The sequence below is a fragment of the Eptesicus fuscus genome, chromosome 13 (genome assembly GCF_027574615.1).
Source record: "Eptesicus fuscus isolate TK198812 chromosome 13, DD_ASM_mEF_20220401, whole genome shotgun sequence".
NCBI classification, from domain to species: Eukaryota; Metazoa; Chordata; class Mammalia; order Chiroptera; family Vespertilionidae; genus Eptesicus; species Eptesicus fuscus.
Window position 1 is genome coordinate 59899478 of NC_072485.1, and position 22411 is coordinate 59921888.

Genomic DNA, 22411 nt, shown 5'->3' on the forward strand with positions numbered 1-22411 from the left:
CTTTGTAAGGCCAAGGTGAGGGGCTTAAATACTCCAACATGAAGTGCTAGCTCCCTGCCCCTATTTCCATCTGTGCCTTTTGTTTACTAATGAACATTAGTATGCCCACGTCCATGTCTTCAACTGCAACAATCTTTGAACTATAAACTATTGATGGCGAGCAACTTTTTCTCCCCAGCCCCTTTGTCTGATGACCCAAAGACAGATAAAAAAAGGTTTGTCGATTTTAGTGCATCCGTATCTTCCTGTAGCTTTCTTTACTGCAGTGTCAAAAAATGTGAGTACGTATCATTTAAAAACCTATTTCTCTATTTCTTTTTATAGGTTCAGCTTCTGCACTGCATAAAACAAACAGTCACCGGGGGTGATTCAGAAATTGTAGATGGATTTAACATATGCCGAAAGCTCAAGGAAAATAATCCTCGGGCATTCCAGCTTTTGTCCTCTACCTTTGTGGACTTCACAGACATTGGAATGGATTACTGCGACTTCTCTGTGCAATCCAAACACAAAATTATAGAGTAAGAGTTATTTATAAATTTCTCACAGCAATACAACAGCTGACAGCAAAAGCTTCATTAACCTAAAGCTAAAACACAGAAAGCTTCAGTTAATGCCAGAGCTCTACTTTTTATTACAGTAAAAAAGAATCTTTCCACCATAAAAAAAATTATCAAATTTCATATGAGACATAACTAAGACTTCATATACACTTAATTTTTACTTAGTTTTTAAAACCTAAGTTCTACCTAGTTATGATCAGTATGATTGTGTTAGTCAGAACATTTTTAGACAGAAGTAGAAGAATCTAATGATGAGATAGATCCAGGAGTTAAAACAGTGTTATCTGAAATTGATCTCTTTTTTTTCTTCACCCCTTAGCTTTGCCATCCTTTGTGTTGACTTCATTTTTCAAAGATAATCAATGAAAGTTCCAAGTTTTCACTATCCTGAGATCTGGTAAACACAGCACAGAGAAAGTGTTTATTTCCCAATGGCTACAACAAAGCTAAATGACTCACTGCCCAATTTGTGTCCAAGTGTATCCTTGAAACAATCACCATAGACCGAAAGTCAGACAATTCTTATTAACCATTCCTAGGTCACATGTTCATTCCCGGGGCAAGGACAGCCTCATCTGAACCACATGGACTGAGAATGAAACGGGATGTCTTCCCAAATGGATGCCAACAAAAATCTTATGTTCCCTACATGGAACATTTGGTGTTCTCTTTTCATCTGACATTATCCGATCATAATTTTTTAAGTATCTACAAAAGGCCAAAAATGGATCCTTCTTTTGAAAATTATTTTACACTGTGTTTCTAGGATATGGTTTATTTAATAAGATCCTATTGGTGGATTTTGGGGTGTTTCCAATTTTAGAATTGAGTTTATATTCTTCTTTCAGGAGAAATAGCCAAATAATATGAAAGTAAACTCATTTAATAAATAATCAGATTTCCAGTGTACTAACTCAGTTGTCTGGTATACACAATAGAGCCTTCATTTATTCATTTAACAAATATTTATGGAGGCCAGCCACTCTTCTTGGTGCTTGGCATATATCAGTGAACAAAACAAAGATCCCTGCTTACAGTCTAATGGAGAATGAGAGAATTAGAAATTTTAAAACAAATGAATAAATTACAATGAATGTTAAAACATTTTTACGTACTCAAGAAAAAAAAGGAAAGGTAGGAAAGGATAAGGAGAATCTGTAGGACCAAATACTTAGGGAGGATAGAACTTGCATGATTAAATAATGTGGTGAGGAAAGTTTTACTTAATAGACGATACTTGAGCAAAAACTTAAAGAAATGAGGAAGATTGCTCAGAGGTAATCATTTTCTGAAACAGCTAGAGCAAAGGACTTGAGAAGGCCTAGGAGCATGTCTGGTGCAATCAATCCAGCCAAGGGCCAGGGTAGAGCTGAGTATTAAGAGAGGAGGTCAAATGGGGGAAAGTCCATGAAGAGCCTTGCTAGCCATGGTAAGTCATTGGCTTTCACTGTTAATGAAATAGGAGCTGCTGCAAGATTTTGACCAAAAGAGAGACATTTGCATTTATACAAACTTATGTACATTTTAAACCCATCATCCTGGCTGCTGGGTTGAATGGAATGTAGAAGAGCAAGGATTGATGCAGGAAGACCAGTTTGGAAGCTACTGCAGGACTTCAAGTTAGAGGAGAGGGTGCCTTGAACATGAATGGTCCAAGTGGTAATAGTGGAAGTGTGGAGACACATTTGTTTTGGGACATATTTTGTAGATCAAAACAGCATATTTTTCTGACATAGTAGATGAAGGATGTGAGAAAAAGACAGAGGTCAAAAATAAACTCTAGTTCAAGATAACATTCTCTGAGAGGTCAGTCATTGAGATGGGAAAGAGAAGAACTAACTCTTGGATTACTAGTTTTAACATAACAGTTTTAACTGTTCAAAAGTTACCTTAAAAACCTATGAGAGACAGAGACTGACTAATACTATATGGTTTCACTTGTATGTGGCATCTGCAGAACAAAATAAACAAACAAAACAGAAACAGACTCATAGATACAGATAATAAATTACTGGCTGTCAATGGGAAGGGCTGAGGAGGATGGTTGAAAAGTAAAGAGATTAAGTAGTTACAAAGTAGTCATGGGGATGTGAAGTACTGCTCAGGTAATATAGTCAATAATACTGTAATAACTGTGTATGCTGTCAGGTGGGTACTAGACTTATCAGAGGGGATCCACTGGAGGTGGGGGACCCATGATAAATGTTAATTTTGTTGTGGCCCAATATGATTGCCGATTCTGCAAGGCTAGTGAAGAGAGGCTAAAAACTTAGCTATTGAGTGAAATTACCTGAATGTTCACCATCTGAGTCATGATTTGGCTTTGTTATCTTTGGTAGTAAATTTCCAAAATTTGACCATTTTCAAGGTCTCAAAACATGCCTAGAGAATATCAAATGGTTAACATTAACTCGCTTAATAATGTATTTTTAACAATAGGAGATGAAACAATGAGGGTTTTAGTTAATCAAGGCCTTGGTCCTCTCTGTGTTTGGGTTCATTTCATTTTCTTTGTTTGTACATGCTATAATTCTTTTGAGATGTTTATGTCCTATCTAGTACAAAAAGACTTGGAGGCTGTTAACAGAGTTAGATACAGTACAAGAAAAAAATAAACAAATAAAGAAACTTGGACAAAAAATAATAATGGTGAGGTTAAGCTATAGCAATGCTTCTTAGTGGTTTCAAATTCAATCACATAAAGAAAACTCCTTCCCTAGTTTCACGATTTTGGTCAAGTGACTTATGCTGGCTAACCCATGGTAAAAAGGAAGCCAGTAAAAGGGGATTAATTTAATAACTACCACATACTATTGAAGTAGAAATGAATAGAGATGATCAATGAATGCCCCTTTCTGACTCAGAAAGGGCAGAATAAATTTTAGCTAGCTAGAATTTCCATAAAGTTCAACACATATACTGGTAATAGATTTCAGCTCCAAGTTTGGTCTAGAGACCAAAGAAAGGAGGGAACATAATTTAATTTGCAAGATTCAAGATGCTTCTAATCTGAAATAAATTTTTATTGCCCATCCTCATAAAATGTGATGTAGTGGACAACACTATAGTGCCATTTCCTCAACAAATTCAAGAAGTCCCATCAAGTATCATTCTCTCTCAATGAGACATAATATTGTAAGTAGTGAGGAGCAGTCACAGCACCAGCAGATTGTAGGAGGTGATGCTACAGTTCTTTCATTGTGTTCTATTGTTGGCATCACTGATGATCTCTTGCTGGTTTATAGTTACCATGGTGCTAGTTTATATTTAAATTCTTGTCTTTGTATAGTTAATATATAGCCAGTCATTTATCGTTTTGGGGAGCTTTTTACCGTTTCTTAGCATGTAACCCTGCACAGGAACCTTCCTTTTATTCTGTTATTGTACACATGATTTCCTTCTTACAAAGCTTTTACATATTTAAGTATTTTTTATGTTATAACGTCATTGGCAGCTTTTCAAGATGCCAGCTATTCATCTCCTCTAACATTTTTCAATCAACAAAACAATGTCTTCTATAGACCTTATAACTAATTTGCTTTCTATTTCCCCTCATGTCCTTGCTGAGAATGCTAAATAATAAATGTGTCTTGTTTTCTCAGATAGAGAGTAAATAATAGGTGAAAGGAGACAGAGATTGTTACACACATGCACGCACGCACACACACACACACACACACAGAAAACTGATTATTTTTGCTTATGTATGTGAACTCTCGGAAATTAAAGCTTAGCACAATATACCATGAGATACACAATTATTATTGCATTTGATTAATAAATCACAAGGTTCCTTTCACTCTAGAATAGAGAGTTCATAATTACCATAACTATTCCCATCAAGGAATTGTGGTATTAGTGAAAAAAAGAACTGCCTGGCCATCATGGTTCAGTGGTTGTGTGTCCACCTATGAACCAGGAGTTCATGGTTAGATTCCCAGTCAGAGCACATGCCTGGGTTGTGGTCTCTATCCCCAGTGTGGGGCATGCAGGAGGCAGCCAATCAATTATTCTCTCTCATCATTGATGTTTCTATCTCCCTCTCCATTCCTCTCTGAAATCAATAAAAATTTTAAAAAAGAACTGATCACCAGAATGGCTAAGATGAAAGACCCCCAAGAAGTTAAAGTCATAGCATCCTTGTCAGTAACATGGAGGATTGCACAAAGGGTGCCACAGGTAGAAAGATTCAAAGAATGTACCTTAGGCTAGTCTCTTCTTTTCTTTGTCCCTCAGTTTCCTCATCTGTAAACTAGGGATTGAATTAGAAAAGTATGTTTCAAACTTTTAAAAAACAGGTCTTTCTTTCCAATAATGTTCCAATAAAATCATACTTAAAAGCCCAATTTCTAAAGTATAACATAAAAATACTTTAGTAATGTAAAAGCTACTGTTTTAAAGAATGAAGAATGAATTTGTTCCTCCAAAACGTAAAAACTTTATAATGATAGTCTTCAGTAATGTTTATTTTAAATCAATTTGAATCATTCTGGCACTTAGGGGGTAAGATTTCAAAAATACTCTCTAAATGAAAAAAGAAATAAATACATTGTACCACAGATAACATTAACTTTTTCTGTACATGCACTTGGATTCTTCAAGACTGTATTTCAGAAACATCTCCCAAGACAAATTGATCCTTATAAATGTAAATCGATACTTTGTGACTTATATATTTAACTTTTTCTCTTTCAAAAAAAACAGATTAGATGATAAAGGCCAAGTGATTCGAATCAACTTCAATAATGCAACGAGAGACACGATATTCGATGTACCTGTTGAAAAGGTTCAGCCTTTTTATGCTGCTCTGAAGGAGTTTGTGGACCTCATGAACTGTAAAGAATCCAAGTTCACTTTTAAGATGAATCCAGGTCAGTGAACATGTTTTCTCAAACAACTGAAAGGATGTTGAAGGATGTGTTTCCTTCAACCTTAACCATTTAGAGCAATAGAGCACTGTTTTGCTCAAGCACTGAATGTGGAACACTTACAGTAGAATCTTGGGGAGCAGCCAGCTTGCTTAAAGAGCAGACTCCCAGACCCACGCCGCTCTATTGACTCTCGGGGCTTTAAAATATTCATTTTTAACAAGTTCCTAGGTATTTCTTAAGCACAGCAAAATTTAATAACTCCAACCTAAAGAATAAATACCTGAAAGATAAGCTATAGACCTAAGGAAATCTCATGTCTGATGTCAAGACTGATGACTTATATTTTCTACCCTGATAGCCAATCAATATAAACTGAAGCTTGTACTTAATTCTTCTATCCTGGTAGACATCAAATTACCCTCATGATTCTCACTCTAAACTATAGGAGTAATGTTTATTCATTAAACTTATCTGATCTGGTCGACATTGTGTTACCAGAAATAAAGCAGTTATTTTTAAAAAACATACATATTTTTATTTATTTCAGAGAGGAAGGGAGAGGGAGGGATAGAGAGATAGAAACATCAATGATGACAGAGAATCATTGATCAGCTGCCTCCTGCACACGCCCTACTGGGGATTGAGCCCACAACCTGGCATGTGCCCTGACTGAGAATCAAACCAGTGACCTCTTGGTTCATGGGTCAATGCTCAACCAATGAGCCACAAGAGCCTGCTCTGCTCCTTTATTTCAAGTAGCTGGAAAACTTCAAGAACTGCTTAATTTTGCTGGGCCGATGTGGCTCAGTGGTAGAGCATGGACCTTTGAACCAAGAGATCACTGGTTCAATTCTCTGTCAGGGCACATGCCCAGGTTGTGGGCTCTGTCTTTAGTAATGGGCATGCAGGAGGAAGCCGATCGATGATGTTTCTATCTCTATATCCCTCTCCCTTCCTTTCTCAATAAAAAAAAAAAAAAAATGTTTTAAAAATAAATAAATAAAGGAACAGAAAGCACTGTGTTTTTCCTGGACCATCTTGACTCAGTAAAACAACATCAAACTGAAGGTTTCAAATAAAAAGCATAATTTCTCTCTGCCACTGATTTGACCAAGTAGAAGACTTTTTTCATTTGTGATTATTTTTTTAATTGATCGTGGTATAATAAAGTAATACTAGGAATCTTCATAAACCCACTACTGTGCAATCACACCAGGCTGATTTTTAGAGTAGTAATGTAAAATGGAAATACCATGGGAGAAAAATACAAAATAAATAGGAGCTGGAATCCAAGCTTTACCATTTAATGGCAACGTAGCTTCAGGCAAATCCCTCAACTTTTCGAAGCCCCTGTTTTCTCAAGTATGAAAGGATGAGATAATACTCTCTTTTTTTAGGATTTTTACAAGGCTTAGAAATAATGTGCATAAAATACCAGGAACATAGAAGACAAGCCAAGAAGGTCATTATCTGTATAATTATTTGATGCTATTAATCTGGAAATAAACATTTCTAAGTAAGAGATAAGTAACAGTCAGGAAGAGCAACTCAAACATTTTACACAAAGATAACCTTTTAAGTAAGAACAATATAAGTGCCCACAGGAGCCGGCCAGGCGGTGTAGTTCAAATGTCAAAATGTCTAAAGCTGTTTGCATCCAGTGGCCTGATTTGGGTGCAAAGTGAATGCATGGGTTTTATGTAAAGAAGTAAACATACTGTTTCTTGATATGAGCTAAGCAGCAAGGATATTTTGCATTTTCTAGCTCTGCAAACATTAAAGACATGATTATTCATATTGAGAAATCTTTTGTCCAGGGGATGTGATTACTTTTGATAACTGGCGCTTACTGCATGGCCGCCGCAGCTACGAAGCTGGGACTGAGATATCCCGCCATCTAGAAGGAGCTTACGCCGACTGGGATGTGGTCATGTCAAGGCTTCGCATCTTAAGGCGGAGTGTCCAGAATAGAAACTGAATCCCCTGCCTGTGATCTCAGTAAGATTCCCATGAGAGTATCTCGTCAGTTAAGCTAAGGATATTTGTCTTCACGGACCTGATCCCTGTTATTTACATATTAATTTCTTTGGCATTGAACGTGTCACCTTCCTCACGAGAGCTTTCTTTTCTTTGAAATCACCTCCAATGCCAACTCTTTAGATGTCTGCAGCCGTGTTCTCTCTTTTTCCCAACAGAGCATCCCTTCTGGTGTAGCGCATGTGCGATCTAATTTCTGTTGCCCATAAATGAGTCTCCAGAATGCCTACAAGTAGTGTTGTACCAAATAAAACCTTTCTTCAAATAACACCTTTTCTAAAGAAAGCCTTTGTTTCAAATAAAGCTTGTTTCAAATAAAACTCGTCTCATGTAAAATGTGGTTTTGCTCTATTGCCTATGGGGTCTCATTTTTTGTGTGACTGCATATGATTGTCTTTACCATGCTTGAGAAAAGGTTCATATTTTAAAAGATTTGTTTTATTCACTTTAAGTTCATTTTTTATTGTTGACATTATTACAGATGTTGCCTATTTTCCCTCCACTTCCTCCCTTCCCCCAGGCCTTCACCAAACTGTTGTCTGTGTCCATGGACTATGCATATATGCATACAAGTTACCACACACACACACACACACACACACACACACACACAAAGGATGCCTTTCTTGGTTTTTTGGGGGGTTTGGGGGTTTGTTTGTGTTTTTTGTTTTTGTATTTTTGGTTTGGTTGTTTGTTTTTAGGTTGTTTTTTTTTTACTTTTTTCTTTATTGATTAAGGTATTACATATGTGTCCTATCCCCCATTGCCTCCCACCCCCCTGCTCATGCCCTCACCCCGCTAGTGTCTGTGTCGATTGGTTATGCTTATATGCATGCATTCTTTGGTTGGTCTTGTTTTATTCACTTTTGTTAAAGAATTCTATTACCCAAATTTCTACACCTCCTGCACCTGGTGATTTCAACATTTCCTTTAAACATAACTTATGACACCACACCCAAGCATGCACATTAAGAGAAAATCTAGTCTGCCCAAATTTCTCGTGCCATAAATAAATATTCCAAGACCTGCCAAGATAGCTTACACCTATCCATGAGCCAGCTCCCCTCATTCCTTGCCTTCAACTCATAACTGGGAAAGGTATACCCAAGACACATGCAACCCTCATAAATGAACATGATGTCTGTGAACTTCTGGACAGCTTCACCTGATGGTCTTGGCTTCCTCTGTGGCCACTGCCTTGTCCCCAATAGTGGAACACTGATGTCACTGGCAGCCATGGAAATCCCACTCCTGTGAGCCCAGTCCCTTTCGTGCCCCTGCCAAAAAGGGAAGCCTGAGCATTATCGTTTGCTGGAATCCTGGAAATATGTAGACCCTTAGTCCATACATTTTGGGCCCTCACCAAGCCTCCTCTCTTAAAAGTCTTACTCACTGACACCACTACAGAGCTCTCCCTGTTGCCTTAAGACCAAGTGAGAACACTACTTCCAACTATGTTTTAACTTTAGCTTTGCATCCATAGTGCACCCATAGCACTGGGAGTCTGGATCGAGAGTGCCCCAAGCCCATGTCAGCACACCTCTCTAATTCTCTGAACTCTGACATTGAGCCTTGCATATCCAGAGTTCACATTGCCAGCTCAGTCATTCCTTCCCCTCATAACACTGCCCCTTTCTGGGGCCTTCATTCTCTTTTTCTATTGGAGCTACCAAAGTATATCACACATTTGATTCCTTTGAACTTCAAAAAGAATGGGTTGGTTTCTCAATCCCATCTCTCCTCACAACACCCCTAGAATGAAAAACCAAGTGAGTTCAAAGGAGCATGGCCTGGTTCTAAGAGGCAGCATTCAATACCCCAAAACAAGTAATTCTCTGGAGTGAGCCTCACCCCATCAACTCACAGCATCTAAACCCCAAGCACTTGCCACGCTAAAGTGACTTATTATACTTTATTCATTCAGAAGGTATTTATCACATAACTTGGATATGCCAGGAACTCTACTAGACCAAGGGCACAGAAAGACTGGAGATGTGTCTGCTTCTAGTCTGGTAGGGGAACAGGCAAGGACAGAAATGATGATACATTATGTCAACAAAATAACAGAATGGTTCATGGGAAAGCAACCAACCAGACTGGGGAGGTAATGAAAGCTTCAGCTGAGTTGAACAAGGATTGATAGTAGTTTTCTAGGCAAAGATGGGAAAACGACTTCCCAACTCCAAGGGCAGAAGAGGCACAGAGAATTGAGAGTGCACACAGCACATGTGTTAACACACACGTGAGAAAGTAGAATTTAACAGTGGTGTAAACTCTGGAATTGGATGCCTCGGTTCAAATCATAATAATGACAATCAGTTAACTATGTGTCTTTGGACAAATTACCTCTTCCCTTAAGCTTCAGTTTTTCTAGCTTAAAATGAGACTAACAACAGTTCTTATCTCATTCATTTATATGAGGTTTAAATAAAAGCTTATGTAAAGCATTGTTTTCCCAAATGTCTCTCCATGATGGTGTGTGTGTGTGTGTGTGTGTGTGTGTGTGTGTGTGTGTGTGTTTATTTCAACTTCCCAGAGTCATTCCCTGATGATTTTGATTCAATGGGTCTGGAATAAGGACCAGGAATTATATTTTTAGCAAACACCTCAGAGAACTTTGGAAAACACTGATTTAAAGCTTTTAGCATAGTTCCCAGCTTAGGGTGAGTGGCCAATAGATGTTAACTATTATTAGGTATAATAAGAGGCTGAAGAGGGAGAGGATGGATTAAGGTGAGAAGACATATACAAGGCTGGAGACAGAGATGGGAGCCAAGTCATAAAATGTTGAAACATGTGTTGCACTAAAGAGTTGATATTTAATCCTGAAAGCAATGAGGAGCCATTTAAAGGTGTTCAAGTGATAGACTGCCTTGATCAGATATTCATTTTTTAAATATCCATCTGGGTACATTGTGGAGGGAATTATAAATGAGAAAGATTAGAGGTCATAAATCCATGTATGCGTTTATAAATCTACCTTAGGAACTCATATGAGAACTTAAGAAGATTGAATTAAAATGCTGGAAGAGGGAATGGAGAGATACTTACAAGGCTCAATCTAGACTAGATGACCCAGTGTAAGTGAAGGATGAGGGAGATGCCTACGATATCTCCCAGGTTTCTAGGTGGGAGAAATTAACTGTAATTCTATTGCTCAAGGAGAGAAGCCACAATAGCAGAAGCGAGATTTTTGAGCAAGAAAATGAATACAGTCTCAAACAGACTGAACTTGCATTGCCCCTGAGCTATTTCACTTGGCAGTTGGATATATGTACACATACAGCTCACGACAAAGACCTGGATTAGAGATCTCTAGTTGGAAAGTATATCGATGGTGGATGAAATCATTACTTATTTTCCTGGAGACATTTCGTGATTGGGACCAAGGTTATAAGCCTCATGGTATGATGATAACCTAGTTATATTGGCCTCGTTTGTGGAATCGGTTACACTTCATACATAAAGAAACAATGGTGGCTTGTATTCAAAATCAGCTAGACCTCTTACACGTTGTATTTTGTCATTAGAAGACAGCATCCCAAGCCAGCACCCCATGGACTAGCTGTTTCCTTCTCTGTTGAAAAAAACATTATTTTTGTCCTGGAAAGGAAGAACAGAATGATTGGATACAGTTGCAACAATTTCTGAAGTGTTATATAGGACATGACATATTATGGGCTACGGCAGCTGGTTCCGACTACAGATGATTAGGTTTCCTGGATATAACGGTCTAAAGATTTGACTTTCCCCCAAATTCATAATAGATCTGATGTAACTTGGATTAGAACTTACCTCTATTTGGCAGCATGGACTCACTGTCTATTCATTTCACTGATTTGACTCGAAGCACATTACCTTCTTGGCTGGTTCATTGGAATGACTCCCCAGGTCACCAGAATGATGTGTCAGACACAAGGTATCTTCATTGGTTTCTATTTCTCCCTCAAACCAGTTGACCACTAAACAGTGAGTACATAAATGTCTACTAGAGAGGTAGAATTTATGCAACAGACAGAATTCTATGGAAAAACTGAATAACATGGAGGGTAATTTCTCTGTTCGGGAATTTAAACTAAGAAACAGGAGACATTTTATAAACAAAAATACGTCTTTATGTCATCCTCAAAAAAAATATCATTTTGAGGATAAATTTGAACTGTAAGTTCTTGCAATGAAAATGTGATTTGGTTGGACTTAAAGGCTTAGAGCATACCTCTGGGCTTCTGCACATATTTTTCCAGCTGCCTGGACTCCTCTTCCCTACAACCTTGTATGCCTGGAAAACTCCTTCTCTTCCTTTAAGATTCAGCTTAAGTTTCACCTCCCCTATCAATCCTTCCCTAGTTCTCCCAGTTAGGCTTAAGCACTCTTTCCTCGGATTCCCATTGAGCCTTACATACACATTTTTACACTTATCTATTCATTCTAGCATTACTCATGCATCTACTATGTGCCAGACACTATTCAGGCCGCTGATGCACAAGACAGACATAAGGGATTTCATAAAGCTAAAGTCTAACAGGAACATCAGGCATTGATCACATAATCACAGAAATAAACTACTAACTGTGGTAAATGCCATAGATGAAAAGTCTGAGAAGCTACAAGATCAGAAAATAAGACAGGACTCATCTCAGGGGAGTGGGCCTTGAGGAAGGCTTCCCTAAGGAAGTGACTTTTGAGCTATTTGATGAAGGCTGATATGCAATTATGATACTTTTGGCTTCAATTAACAGAAACTCTGAATCTAAGAATAAGGACATTTTTTAATCTTATAAAACATAAAGTCCAGGATATAAGGCAGGCTCTCCACATTATACATCCCCTGTCCCACATCTCCGTAGTTCTCTTGGTTCTGTGCTTTCTCCTCAAGCTGATGAAATGGATAAAATAAAGAGGCAAACTTTTCCTGTGTCTTTCTTAAAAGCAGAGAAACCTTCCTTAAAACCCCTCCTACAGGCTTTCTCTAATGCCTCCTCAAACAGAATTATGTGAAATACACTCATAAACTAATTATAGCTATAGGAAATGAAATGTCCATGATTACCTTAAATGTATCAGATATACCCTCAGGCTAGGGAGGTGGTTTCTACCCGCTGGAGTCCATGATTGTGTGGAGGAGTGGATAACTAAAAATTAGGATGAAGATGAACGTTAGATAATGTGTAGGCACCTACCAGGGTCTGCTCTAGATCAGAGATGCTTGTCTAGGTAGAAGGAGAAAGCAGACAGGGAGAGTGTACCAGGCAGAACAGAGTAAGGATTCTGACCTAGTAGGCAAGATGGAGCTCTTGAATAAACAGATAAAGGCCATGAGTCTAGCAGTTGAGTAGCCAACCAACAGTGTCCAATAAATTGTGAAATGTTTAGGCAGAGATATTTTTGTGTCTCCCCAGTGCCTAAATATCTGTGAAACAAATGAAAGGAGGTAGGGTGACTCTTTCTTTGATCATTCTCCATTTTATATCTTGAAACCAAATCACATCTCCAGGAATTCGGTCATGGAGAAAAGTCTCAGTTTCTATACCAGGGAGGACTTCATTTCTCTTCCCTCCTAACACGTTTTATCTGTGCACATACCCAATGTTAGCCTCAAAAGCTTTCCCATTTTCTACTAGGATCAGTCCATTCATCAATTTAAAACATCCCAGCAAGGAACTTCCAGAGTCTAGACCATCATGTAAGGAGCTTCAATATCCTCACTCTATCCTAAGAACAAGTGAAAAGCTGGACAAACTGAAAAATCAGTGACTCAGTTCAGATTCATCAGACAAGCGAGGTCACAGGGCAAATCATTGACCCCAAAATTGTGGAGACAAACAGGCAAACACAGAAAAGCACAACTTCTCAGGGCAAAAACCTCCCTCAGAAACAGGGCCAGGGCAGGCTCAATGTGGACAAGCCTAAAAGAGAGAAACTCCAGGGGGACACAGCCACAGGGAGGCTTTGCATTTGTGTGTGTTCTGCCTCCAGGCACTCTAACAGGTCCTCATAGTGACTACCCAAAAAAAAATCTCCTGTTTCCAACAGGGGGAGGGGAAGAGAGACCATTTTGAAATGCGCCAGATTCTTCTGTTCTTATGGAGGCCTGCTCTCAGGAGAAACTCTTTTATCCTACCTTACCTGGAGGAAGAAAAATACACAACTAAGATGCCCTGGTGACGTTCACAGCCCAGGGACACAGGTTCACCAAGGGACTGAGACTTAATCAGAGACTTAATTAGAGAACACACCCCTTCCCTCCCACATCTAACCACTACAGTATTAAAGACCTATCTACATTTCCTTTTGCCTAGCATATCATGGCCAGGTTTCAACAACAAAAAATTTACACGACATGCTAAAAGGCAAAAACACAGTGTGAAAGGCCTGAACAAGTATCAGAACCAAAGTCAATAATGTAGGCCTGTTGGAATTGCCAGGCAAGGAATTTAAACACACACACACACACACACACACACACACACACACACACACACACACACAATAGGATTAGTAGCTAAGGGCTGTAATGGAAAAAGTAGAAAACATGCAAGAACAGGTGGAGTGCCTAGCCAATTTGGCTCAGTGGATAGAGCATCAGCCTACAGACCGAAGGGTCCCAGGTTCAATTCCAGTCAAGAGCACATACCTCAGTTGCAGGCTCCTCCCCGGCCTAGGGCCCTGGTCAGGGTGCATGCAGGAGGCAACCAATTGATGTGTTTCTCTCAAATTGATTATTTCTCTCTGTCTTTCCCTCTCTTTTCCACTCTCTCTAAAAATCAATGGAAAAATCTCATCAGGTTAGAATTAAAAAAAAAAAAATAAGAACAGGTGGGTAGTAGAAGCAGAGAGATGAAAATTCTTCTAAGAAAGATTCTAAAAGAAATTCTAGAGATCAAAAACACTATAACTGACACAAATAATATCTTTGATGGACTCATTAGTTGAGTTAACATAGCTGAGGAAAGAATTTCTAAGCTGGAGAAAATAAAAATAGAAATTTCCAAGACTGTAAAGTGAAGAGAGAAAAGACTGGAAAAAATTACAAAGCAGAATATTCAAGGACTTGCATTTCAGAGCTTCAGGGATAAACTTTTGAATTTTAATTGTTATCTATTTTATAGTGACGAACTTCTAATTACAGAAAGTGATGATTGATTTTCCATTTATGGTAATGATATAAAGATTTTTTTTTCAAACGAAACTTAACTATTGAAAGAAAAAGTATTTTTAACAGTACAGGTGATACTATTTTGAAGGTGGTTCTCCATTGACTGCAGTTTGGAAAATGCTGATCATTTTATGAATAAGCAAATGGAATGAGAGAGGAGCAATTACTTCCCTTGGCCATGTAGAGTGAGTGATGGAGCCAAAATTCAAACGCAAGTTTTGGTTTTCAGTTCAGTTTTCTTTCCTTCTATTTTTCCACACTGAGGATTTTAATTTCATGTAGAATTAGGATGGCTGCTTGCTGTTTCCAAATGTCTGACCAATGGCTTTACTTCACATTCTCTGTAAAGTAATCCCAGAATTGATCTAGAGACAAAGTGAAAGGGCACCAAAGTCATTGATGTGAGGGTCTACTCAACATGAGAATCTAAATCAGTGCAAAAGGTCTCAAATTATAGAATGTGTACAAATCATTGGCAATCCTGTTTAAAACACTGACTCCCAATACACCCTCAGTTGGATTCAGTAGGCCTCGGTCTAGGAATCTTGATATTTAACAAGCATCCCAGGGATCTGGTGGTAGGTGGTCCATGGACCACACTTAGTGCCCTGATCACATGGTCTAAAAGAAGTATTCCAGTCCTGTCTTCAAAGGCCTCTGGGAATTCTAATAGCCACATATTGTCTGCATTTGCTTCACCTTTCTTGCTCAAGATTTTCCTTGTCTTCCTTTGGTACACAAGTAGGGAAAAGAGATGTCAGAAAGGGTCTCCTTGCCCTACTCTATGTTATTAGGAGTCAGTCACTAGGTCTTTCTGTTAGCCCCAGGAGGTCAATTTTTCCTCAGAATCTTGCCCACCACACACTCTCCTTATAAATAGAATGTTTCCTTGGAAGTATCTACACTAATAAAAGAGAAAGATGCAAATTGACCATACCTCCGTGATGCCCACCAGCCAATCAGGAGGGAATATGCAAATTAGAATGACAAAGATGGCGGCGGCACCACCGCCCAGCCACTCCAGGTGCAGAACGGCTGGGTGGGGCAGGATGCCTGCTATGAGAGGAAGGGCGGGGGGGAAGGGCGGGGGGAGATGAAGGGATCTACAGGAGCAGCACTCCAGCCGCAGCAAAGACAAAGACGGCAGACTCCGGCTGGAGCAAAGGTGGAAGGCTGCAGCCTGAGCAAAGGCCTGGGTCCTGGGTGCCAGAGGAAAACCGGTGCCGGAAGCCAGGGGAAGGAAGGCCTATTGCACAAATCTTCGTGCAACGGGCCTCTAGTTTATCATAACTGTAATCAAAGGGTTTTCAGCATAATTAATTATCTAGGCATTGTGATAATTTTCCCCTGGGCATTGTGATATTCATAGTACACAGCATACAAGGGACACAGGAGATAATCAATGGATTGTTGCTGAATACACAAGAAAAGTATCACTTTGGGGTACAGATTTTTTTTTCTTTTGAAAAGGATCAAAATTTTATATTTGGTAGGTAGAAGAAAGGAAATCTTCCTCCCTGTATTTTAGGAGAAAGTGGCACTTCCAAAGCCATTCTATGTTTTGGCCTGGAAGATTCTAGATATAAATGTTCTCCAACTGTTAAATCAATATAATAAGAAAACATTTACAATAAGCAAAAAAAAGAGGAGCTTCTTTTGGCTTATGTATGTATAATGTAAGCAGTGGCCCTGAGCTATGCTTTCCATTCTCTGGAAGACATATGGAAAATATCACTGTCAGTGATGTTTGATGAACCCAAACACTGTTAGTTTCCCTCCAAGACATCTTCCTGTGCTGCCCCAGCTGCTTAATGCTCATTATATATTTAAAGACATAAATCACAAGGTTTCCCTTTTAATAGATTTAGGCAACATTACAGATCTTACCACACTAGTTGTTCTGGGTTAAGTCATACACAAAGAGACCTAATTCTCCAAATGGTGGTGGGTAAGCAGGGTACGGAAGATGCAACACACATAGATATGCGGTTTCATTTCAAGACGTCAATTACAGCATTTCCTTTTTAATACACTTGGGCAAAATTGCAGCCCTGGTTGTTTTGACTTACATCAAACATGGAGAGACTTAATTTCTGGGCCAGTGGTAGGGCAGATCCAGATGGGGAAAAGGATGTCATGAGTATAAATATGCACATGAAAAGAAAACTTATTTCATGGTTTCTGTTTTCCACCTATATAATTTGCTTTCAAATTTTAGGCAGTATCTTTGAAATATTGGTTTCAACTGGAATTAAAATGAAACCTTCATGAAAGCTAGCATTTAATGATCTCTGGATCATTAAAGTCCTCCACATTTACTTGGATACCACTGAAAGCAATTGGTGATGGTAAGTAATGTACCTTCTTTCCCAGGAACCAAAGGATCTCAAGTCTGAAGAGGCCCCTATCTGACGCTGTCACCAAGCTATTCTCCCTGGAACCATCTGATGAACAAACTGAACCAGGATCCAAGGGGAAGCCTCTCAAGTAAGACAAACCAAGATGTCATGTGCTTTCCCTTAGCAATGACCACTAATTACATAGCATTTAAATTAATTTTTAAAAAGGGGACATATGTAATACTTTCAACAGTAAAGATTTTTTTAATACATTAATTTTAGTCCAGCCAGCATGGCTCAGTGGATGAGTGTCGACCTATGAACCAGGAGGTCGAGGTTCGATTCCCGGTCAGGGCACATGTCTGGGTTGTGGGCTCAATCCCCAATATGGGGCGTGCAGGAGGCAGCCAATCAATGATTTTCTCTCATCATTGATGTTTCTATCTGTCCTCCCTCTCCCTTCCTCTCTGAAATCAATAAAAATATTTTAAATGAATTCATCCATTCATTCATTTTTTTAAAAGTGAGGTACTTAAAAAGAAAAAAAGATTCAATTTATTTATCTAATAGACCAACCAAACCAGATGACACTTATATCAAATGTAAAATTTGGCAATTTTTACCTTTTACATTTTGGGGCACACACACACACACACACACACAGTGGTTCAGCAAATATTTCTGATTGAAATAGTGAGCTGTGACCCACACTGGGGCCTCTGGAAATGTGCCTTGTCCTGGGTGACAGAACTGTCCTGAGAGTAACTTCAGCTGAGCCCCTGAGGATTCAAGAGATTCACAGCAAAGCCACTTTAACCCACTTGTTATGGTATTGATACTGAAATAGCCAAACAGATCAAGTGACATGGAATAGAGAATCTAGAAATAAAACTTCTGTGTAAAAGAATTTTACATGGCAAAAATGGCAATTCAATTCCAAAGTAAAAGGATGGTTATTTATTGAATGATGATGTCACAACTGGCAATCCTGGAAAACTAAAAATAAAAAACCTCCCTATCCTGATCTTACACCATCCACAAAACGATAAATATAGATGGATATAGAGCTTACATTTTTTTAAAGAATAAAATCTTGACAATAAAACTAGGACCTAGACTGCATGTACAATCTGCCCCCAAAATCCCAGAGTTATACAATAATAACATAGCCACTTGAGTATATAAAAATTTTTTGCAAGTTTTTGGTCTGAATAGCAAACCAGAGGGGCTGTTGCTGGCTCCCTACTAAATATCCAACCTGATGAAACCACAACCATCAGAGAAAACCATGGATTCCGGAACCATCAAGAAAATATGACAAACCCTGGGAGGATAATGAGTACCTTGACCAGGTTGTGTAGGAAATGGGTGAATGCAGCATGGGGCTGAAGATGGTCTGAAAAGCAGTGAGAAGGTAAGTTGGGGAAAGTCTCTTACATTCTCTTCTTGTCTCAGGCTTGTTACCTTGGGAAAACCAGGGCCTGTCCCCTCAGCAACCAAAGCAAGAACAATATCCAGAGCTGCAGGAGTCAGCCAGGTAAAACCAGGGCAACTCAAAGCCTTAATGAGGTGAAGATTTGTTGAAAATGGATCCAGCTTCCCAGATCCTACCCTTTTACTTTCAAAACCCCAGGACTGGAAACATGACAACCTACAGCTATTACCTCCTCACCATGCTATTGCCTCCCAAGAGTGAAGAGAGATCAGTAGATGAGTGGATAAAATAGCCGTGGCACATTTATACCATAGAATACTATGCAGCAGTAAAAAAGAAGAATCCCCTACCCTTTGAGACAGCATAGAGAGACCTGGAGAGTATCATGCTAAGTGAAATAAGTCATCAGAGAAAGACAAGTATCACATGATGTCACTCATATGTGGCATCTAAGTAACAAAATAAACTGATAAATGGAGTGGATCCAGAGACATGGAAGCATGGAACAGAGTGTGGAATCTCAGAGGGAAGGCAGGGAGGGTGGGTAGGTGGGAGGTAATCAACCAAGAACCTTGTATGCATATATGCATGGCCCATGGACACAGACAATGAATTGGTGAAGGCCTGGGGCAGGGTAGGGCTGGAGGGGGGTCAATGGGGGAAAAAGGGGAACATATGTAATACTTTCAACAATAAAGAATTATTATTTTTAAAAATCCTCAGGTGAGGATTAACAAAAAATAATAAAATATTTTTAAATAAATGAGTGAAGAGAGAAGTTCCCAGGTGAAGTGGTGGTAAACAAGAATGATCTTCCGTGGTGCTGGGGTGCAGGCATTCCGCCCCTCTCCTCAAACTCACTGAAGCGAACAGAGACTAGGGCCTGGCCTTGGCCCTTCATTAATATTTATTTCCAGTAGTAAGGCATAATCCTATTTTTTATTCTAAATCTAGTATATTTTCTTCTACTTAAAATTAATGTAACCATATTGTTCAGCATGACAGATTATTACATGACTCAAACAAATTTCTCTGAAATGAGTAAACTCTTGCCAAAACAAGGCTGGCAATACCAACTAGAGAAGGCAATTTAAAAGGAAACTTGGAATGGATAGGGATAAATAAATCTAGCAACATATATGAAAGATTTAGATGAAAAACAATGTTAACTTCACCAGAACACATAAAAAGACCTAAACAATGTAGAGATACTGTGGCTCAGGATGGAAAAGTTCAATATTATAAAAATGTCGGTTCTGTTCCAATTAATTAATTTGTAATAAAATAAAATTAGAACCATAATTCCAACTGGATCATTTATGAACTATAACAAGCTAATTTGAAAATTCACGAAGAAGACAAAAGGCGCAGGAATAGCCAAGAACATGAGAAACAAAGTAAACAAAGAAGACTAAGGGACTTCTACCCAACCAGATGTCAAAGCAAACTATGCTGCAGTAACAAAAACCATGGCATTGGCACAAGAATAGAAAACTCTTTCATGGTATAAGATAGAGTCCAGAAACATATATGTAATGTTATATGTATTTTAATAAAAGTGGTATTTCATATCAATGGGGAGAATAAAGGTGATATTTCATATCAATAAACAGCATTGAAAACTATGGTCCATGCATTTTGAAAGCTTTAAATTTAGGCCCTCCCTCCACCTCCCCACCCACCTTACTTGATATAAAAAAATAAACTCAATAGATTATGGATTTATAATAAGTGCAGAAAACATGAGCATATCATAAGAACTGTAGGAGAATATTTGATCATCTTTTGGAGAAGGGAAGACCTTCCTATGTAAGACACAAAACCTAGAAGATAAAGGAAAAATCTGACATAAAAAAAGCAAAACATCAACATAAAGACAAAGACCATATAACAAGCTGAGAGAAAATATTTCCAAAATATTATACAAATGACATTATAGACAAAATAAAGGATTACAAATTATTTTTTAAGTAACTAATCAAGAAATTATAGAAAGACATGAACAGGCAACTTATGGAAAAAATGTGATTGTCTAATAAATATATGAGAAGATGCTCTATCTCACTAGTAATTAGGAAATTATAAATTTAAAATTTTTTGTCTATCAGAGTGGGAGAAAATTTGTTTAAAAACGAACATGCAGCCCTAGCTAATTTGGTTCAGTGGATAGAGCATCAGCCTGTGGACTGAAGGGTCCCGGGTTCAATTCCCATCAAGGGCACATGTGTAAGTTGGGTGCTCGATCCCCAGTAGGGGAAGTGCAGGAGGTAGCTGATCAATGATTCTCTCTCATCATTGATGTTTCTGTCTCTCTCTCCCTCTCCCTTCCTCTCTGAAATCAATAAAAATATATTTTAAAAACAAACAAACAAAAATAATGGGCATGCAATGATGAGGCAGAGTAAGGAAAAAGGTACTCTGACAAGCAGACAGTCTAGATGAGGAAATCTGGATAAAAGTAATTACTCCTCTTTTCCTGAAGCAAGGCCAACATGAAATAGAGACTAAGTCCCAACTTTAAAGCAAACCCAGGTTTTTTAATTGTCACTTGGGCCTTAACTTGGTAATTAGTGCACTGAGGTGGCATTTTGTGACTTGAAGTAGCTAGAGAAGGCCTAACACCTAATTGTGTTTTCATCCAGGGCAGGAGAAGAACCAGCTCCCTCAAGGGACAGTAGAAAACAAAAATAAAATTGCTTTATGATTATATCTATGATTTGTGCTTAGTAACCATTATATATGTATGCATATAAATCACATACGTACATGTGTATATGTCTGTATACTAGAGTGGTGGATACATGTCATTGTACATTTGTCAAAGCCCATGGAATGTACCGCCCCAAGAGTGAACCCTGATGTAAACTATGGACTCTGTGTGATGATGATGAGTCCAGGTAGGTTCATCAATTATGACAAACGTACCACTGCGGTGTGGCAGGTTGCTAACGTGTAAGGGAGTGTACAAGAATTCTCTGCACTTTCTGCTTCATTTTTCTGTAAACTGCTCTAAAAATTGTTAATGAATTTGAAAATAAATTCAAGAATTTAAAAACTGTCTCTAAAAGTACATTTACATATTCAACACATCTGTCCTTCTCTGGCTATGGACCTAAAGGAAAGCCAAAAGCAGCAGGCTCGAGTGTTGTTAAATTATCAGGAGGATTTTGCTTCTTAATATTTTATTTTGCTGTCTGAAGAGATCCTAAGTGGGATCCAACCACTTAAATTAAAAAGAATTAGGACTGAATCAGAAATTAAATTTTATTTGGAGAAGTTTTGAACAGTTTTCATCATTTGATTCTTCATACATGCATTTCTTACCCTCATCCTTATTTTCCATTTTGGGGATTCTAGGCAGAGAAGGGTGGTTAGACCACTGTGTGGTCATCGGTGCTTACTATTATGGGAGGAAGGAAGATAAGAGGGAGGAGAAACAGAGGGTGGAAAAGAATGAAAGGATGGGGGAAAAGTGGGAGGAGAGAGGAGGAAGTAGTCTTAAATACTTTCTATAACTTTGCCATCTGCTTCAATGGCAGGTTATAATTTGATAGCCTAATAAATGACCATTTTATTATTGTCAGATCCTGTTTTTATAGAAGGTTTTTTTCATAATATTTGAGATTAGAAAAAAATTAAGACCAAATGCCAATTTGGCCACGTGCCTTATCTGTGTTTTCCTGTCAGGAAATCTCTCTGTGTAGAGTCACAGTAAATGGCACCAGCATGGACTGTATTTTATGGGGTTTATAAAACTTATTTTGAAAGAAAAAGTAAATTAAAAAACCATAACTCTTAATAGAATCAGGATGGAAAAGGCTTTCTGTGTTTTTTTACATGATCTCAAAGGCCACATAGAACTATCTGGACTAAAATACTAGTAGAGGAGAAAAAGAACAGACTAGCAGGCTCCAAATTAATGGATGTCTACACACAGAAATGCTGGCAAGCCAGCAGAAAATGACTTAGTAAACATTCATGTCCCCATCACAATATGCACCCTTCCAGCC

At 38.4% G+C, this 22411-nt stretch overlaps 1 protein-coding gene and 1 long non-coding RNA gene across 8 annotated transcripts in view; one reads left to right on the top strand and one right to left on the bottom strand.

Moving 5' to 3' along the window:
- BBOX1 (gamma-butyrobetaine hydroxylase 1) overlaps nt 1-7785 on the top strand; it is a 98760-nt gene extending 90975 nt beyond the window's left edge. For all 7 annotated transcript variants that reach the window (XM_054724577.1, XM_054724575.1, XM_028156711.2 and 4 more), the window contains 3 exons: nt 325-521; nt 5268-5434; nt 7252-7785. In XM_054724577.1, the coding sequence (XP_054580552.1) occupies nt 325-521; nt 5268-5434; nt 7252-7412 (525 nt within the window). In that variant the 3' untranslated portion in view covers nt 7413-7785. The remainder of the gene's footprint in view (nt 1-324; nt 522-5267; nt 5435-7251) is intronic.
- On the bottom strand, nt 537-4782 carry LOC129151058 (uncharacterized). The gene is made up of 3 exons (XR_008557857.1): nt 4766-4782; nt 2854-2945; nt 537-589 (listed from the first exon to the last, which is right to left on the bottom strand). It is a non-coding gene; the product is annotated as an uncharacterized LOC129151058 (long non-coding RNA).
- Nucleotides 7786-22411: the final 14626 nt, after the last annotated feature.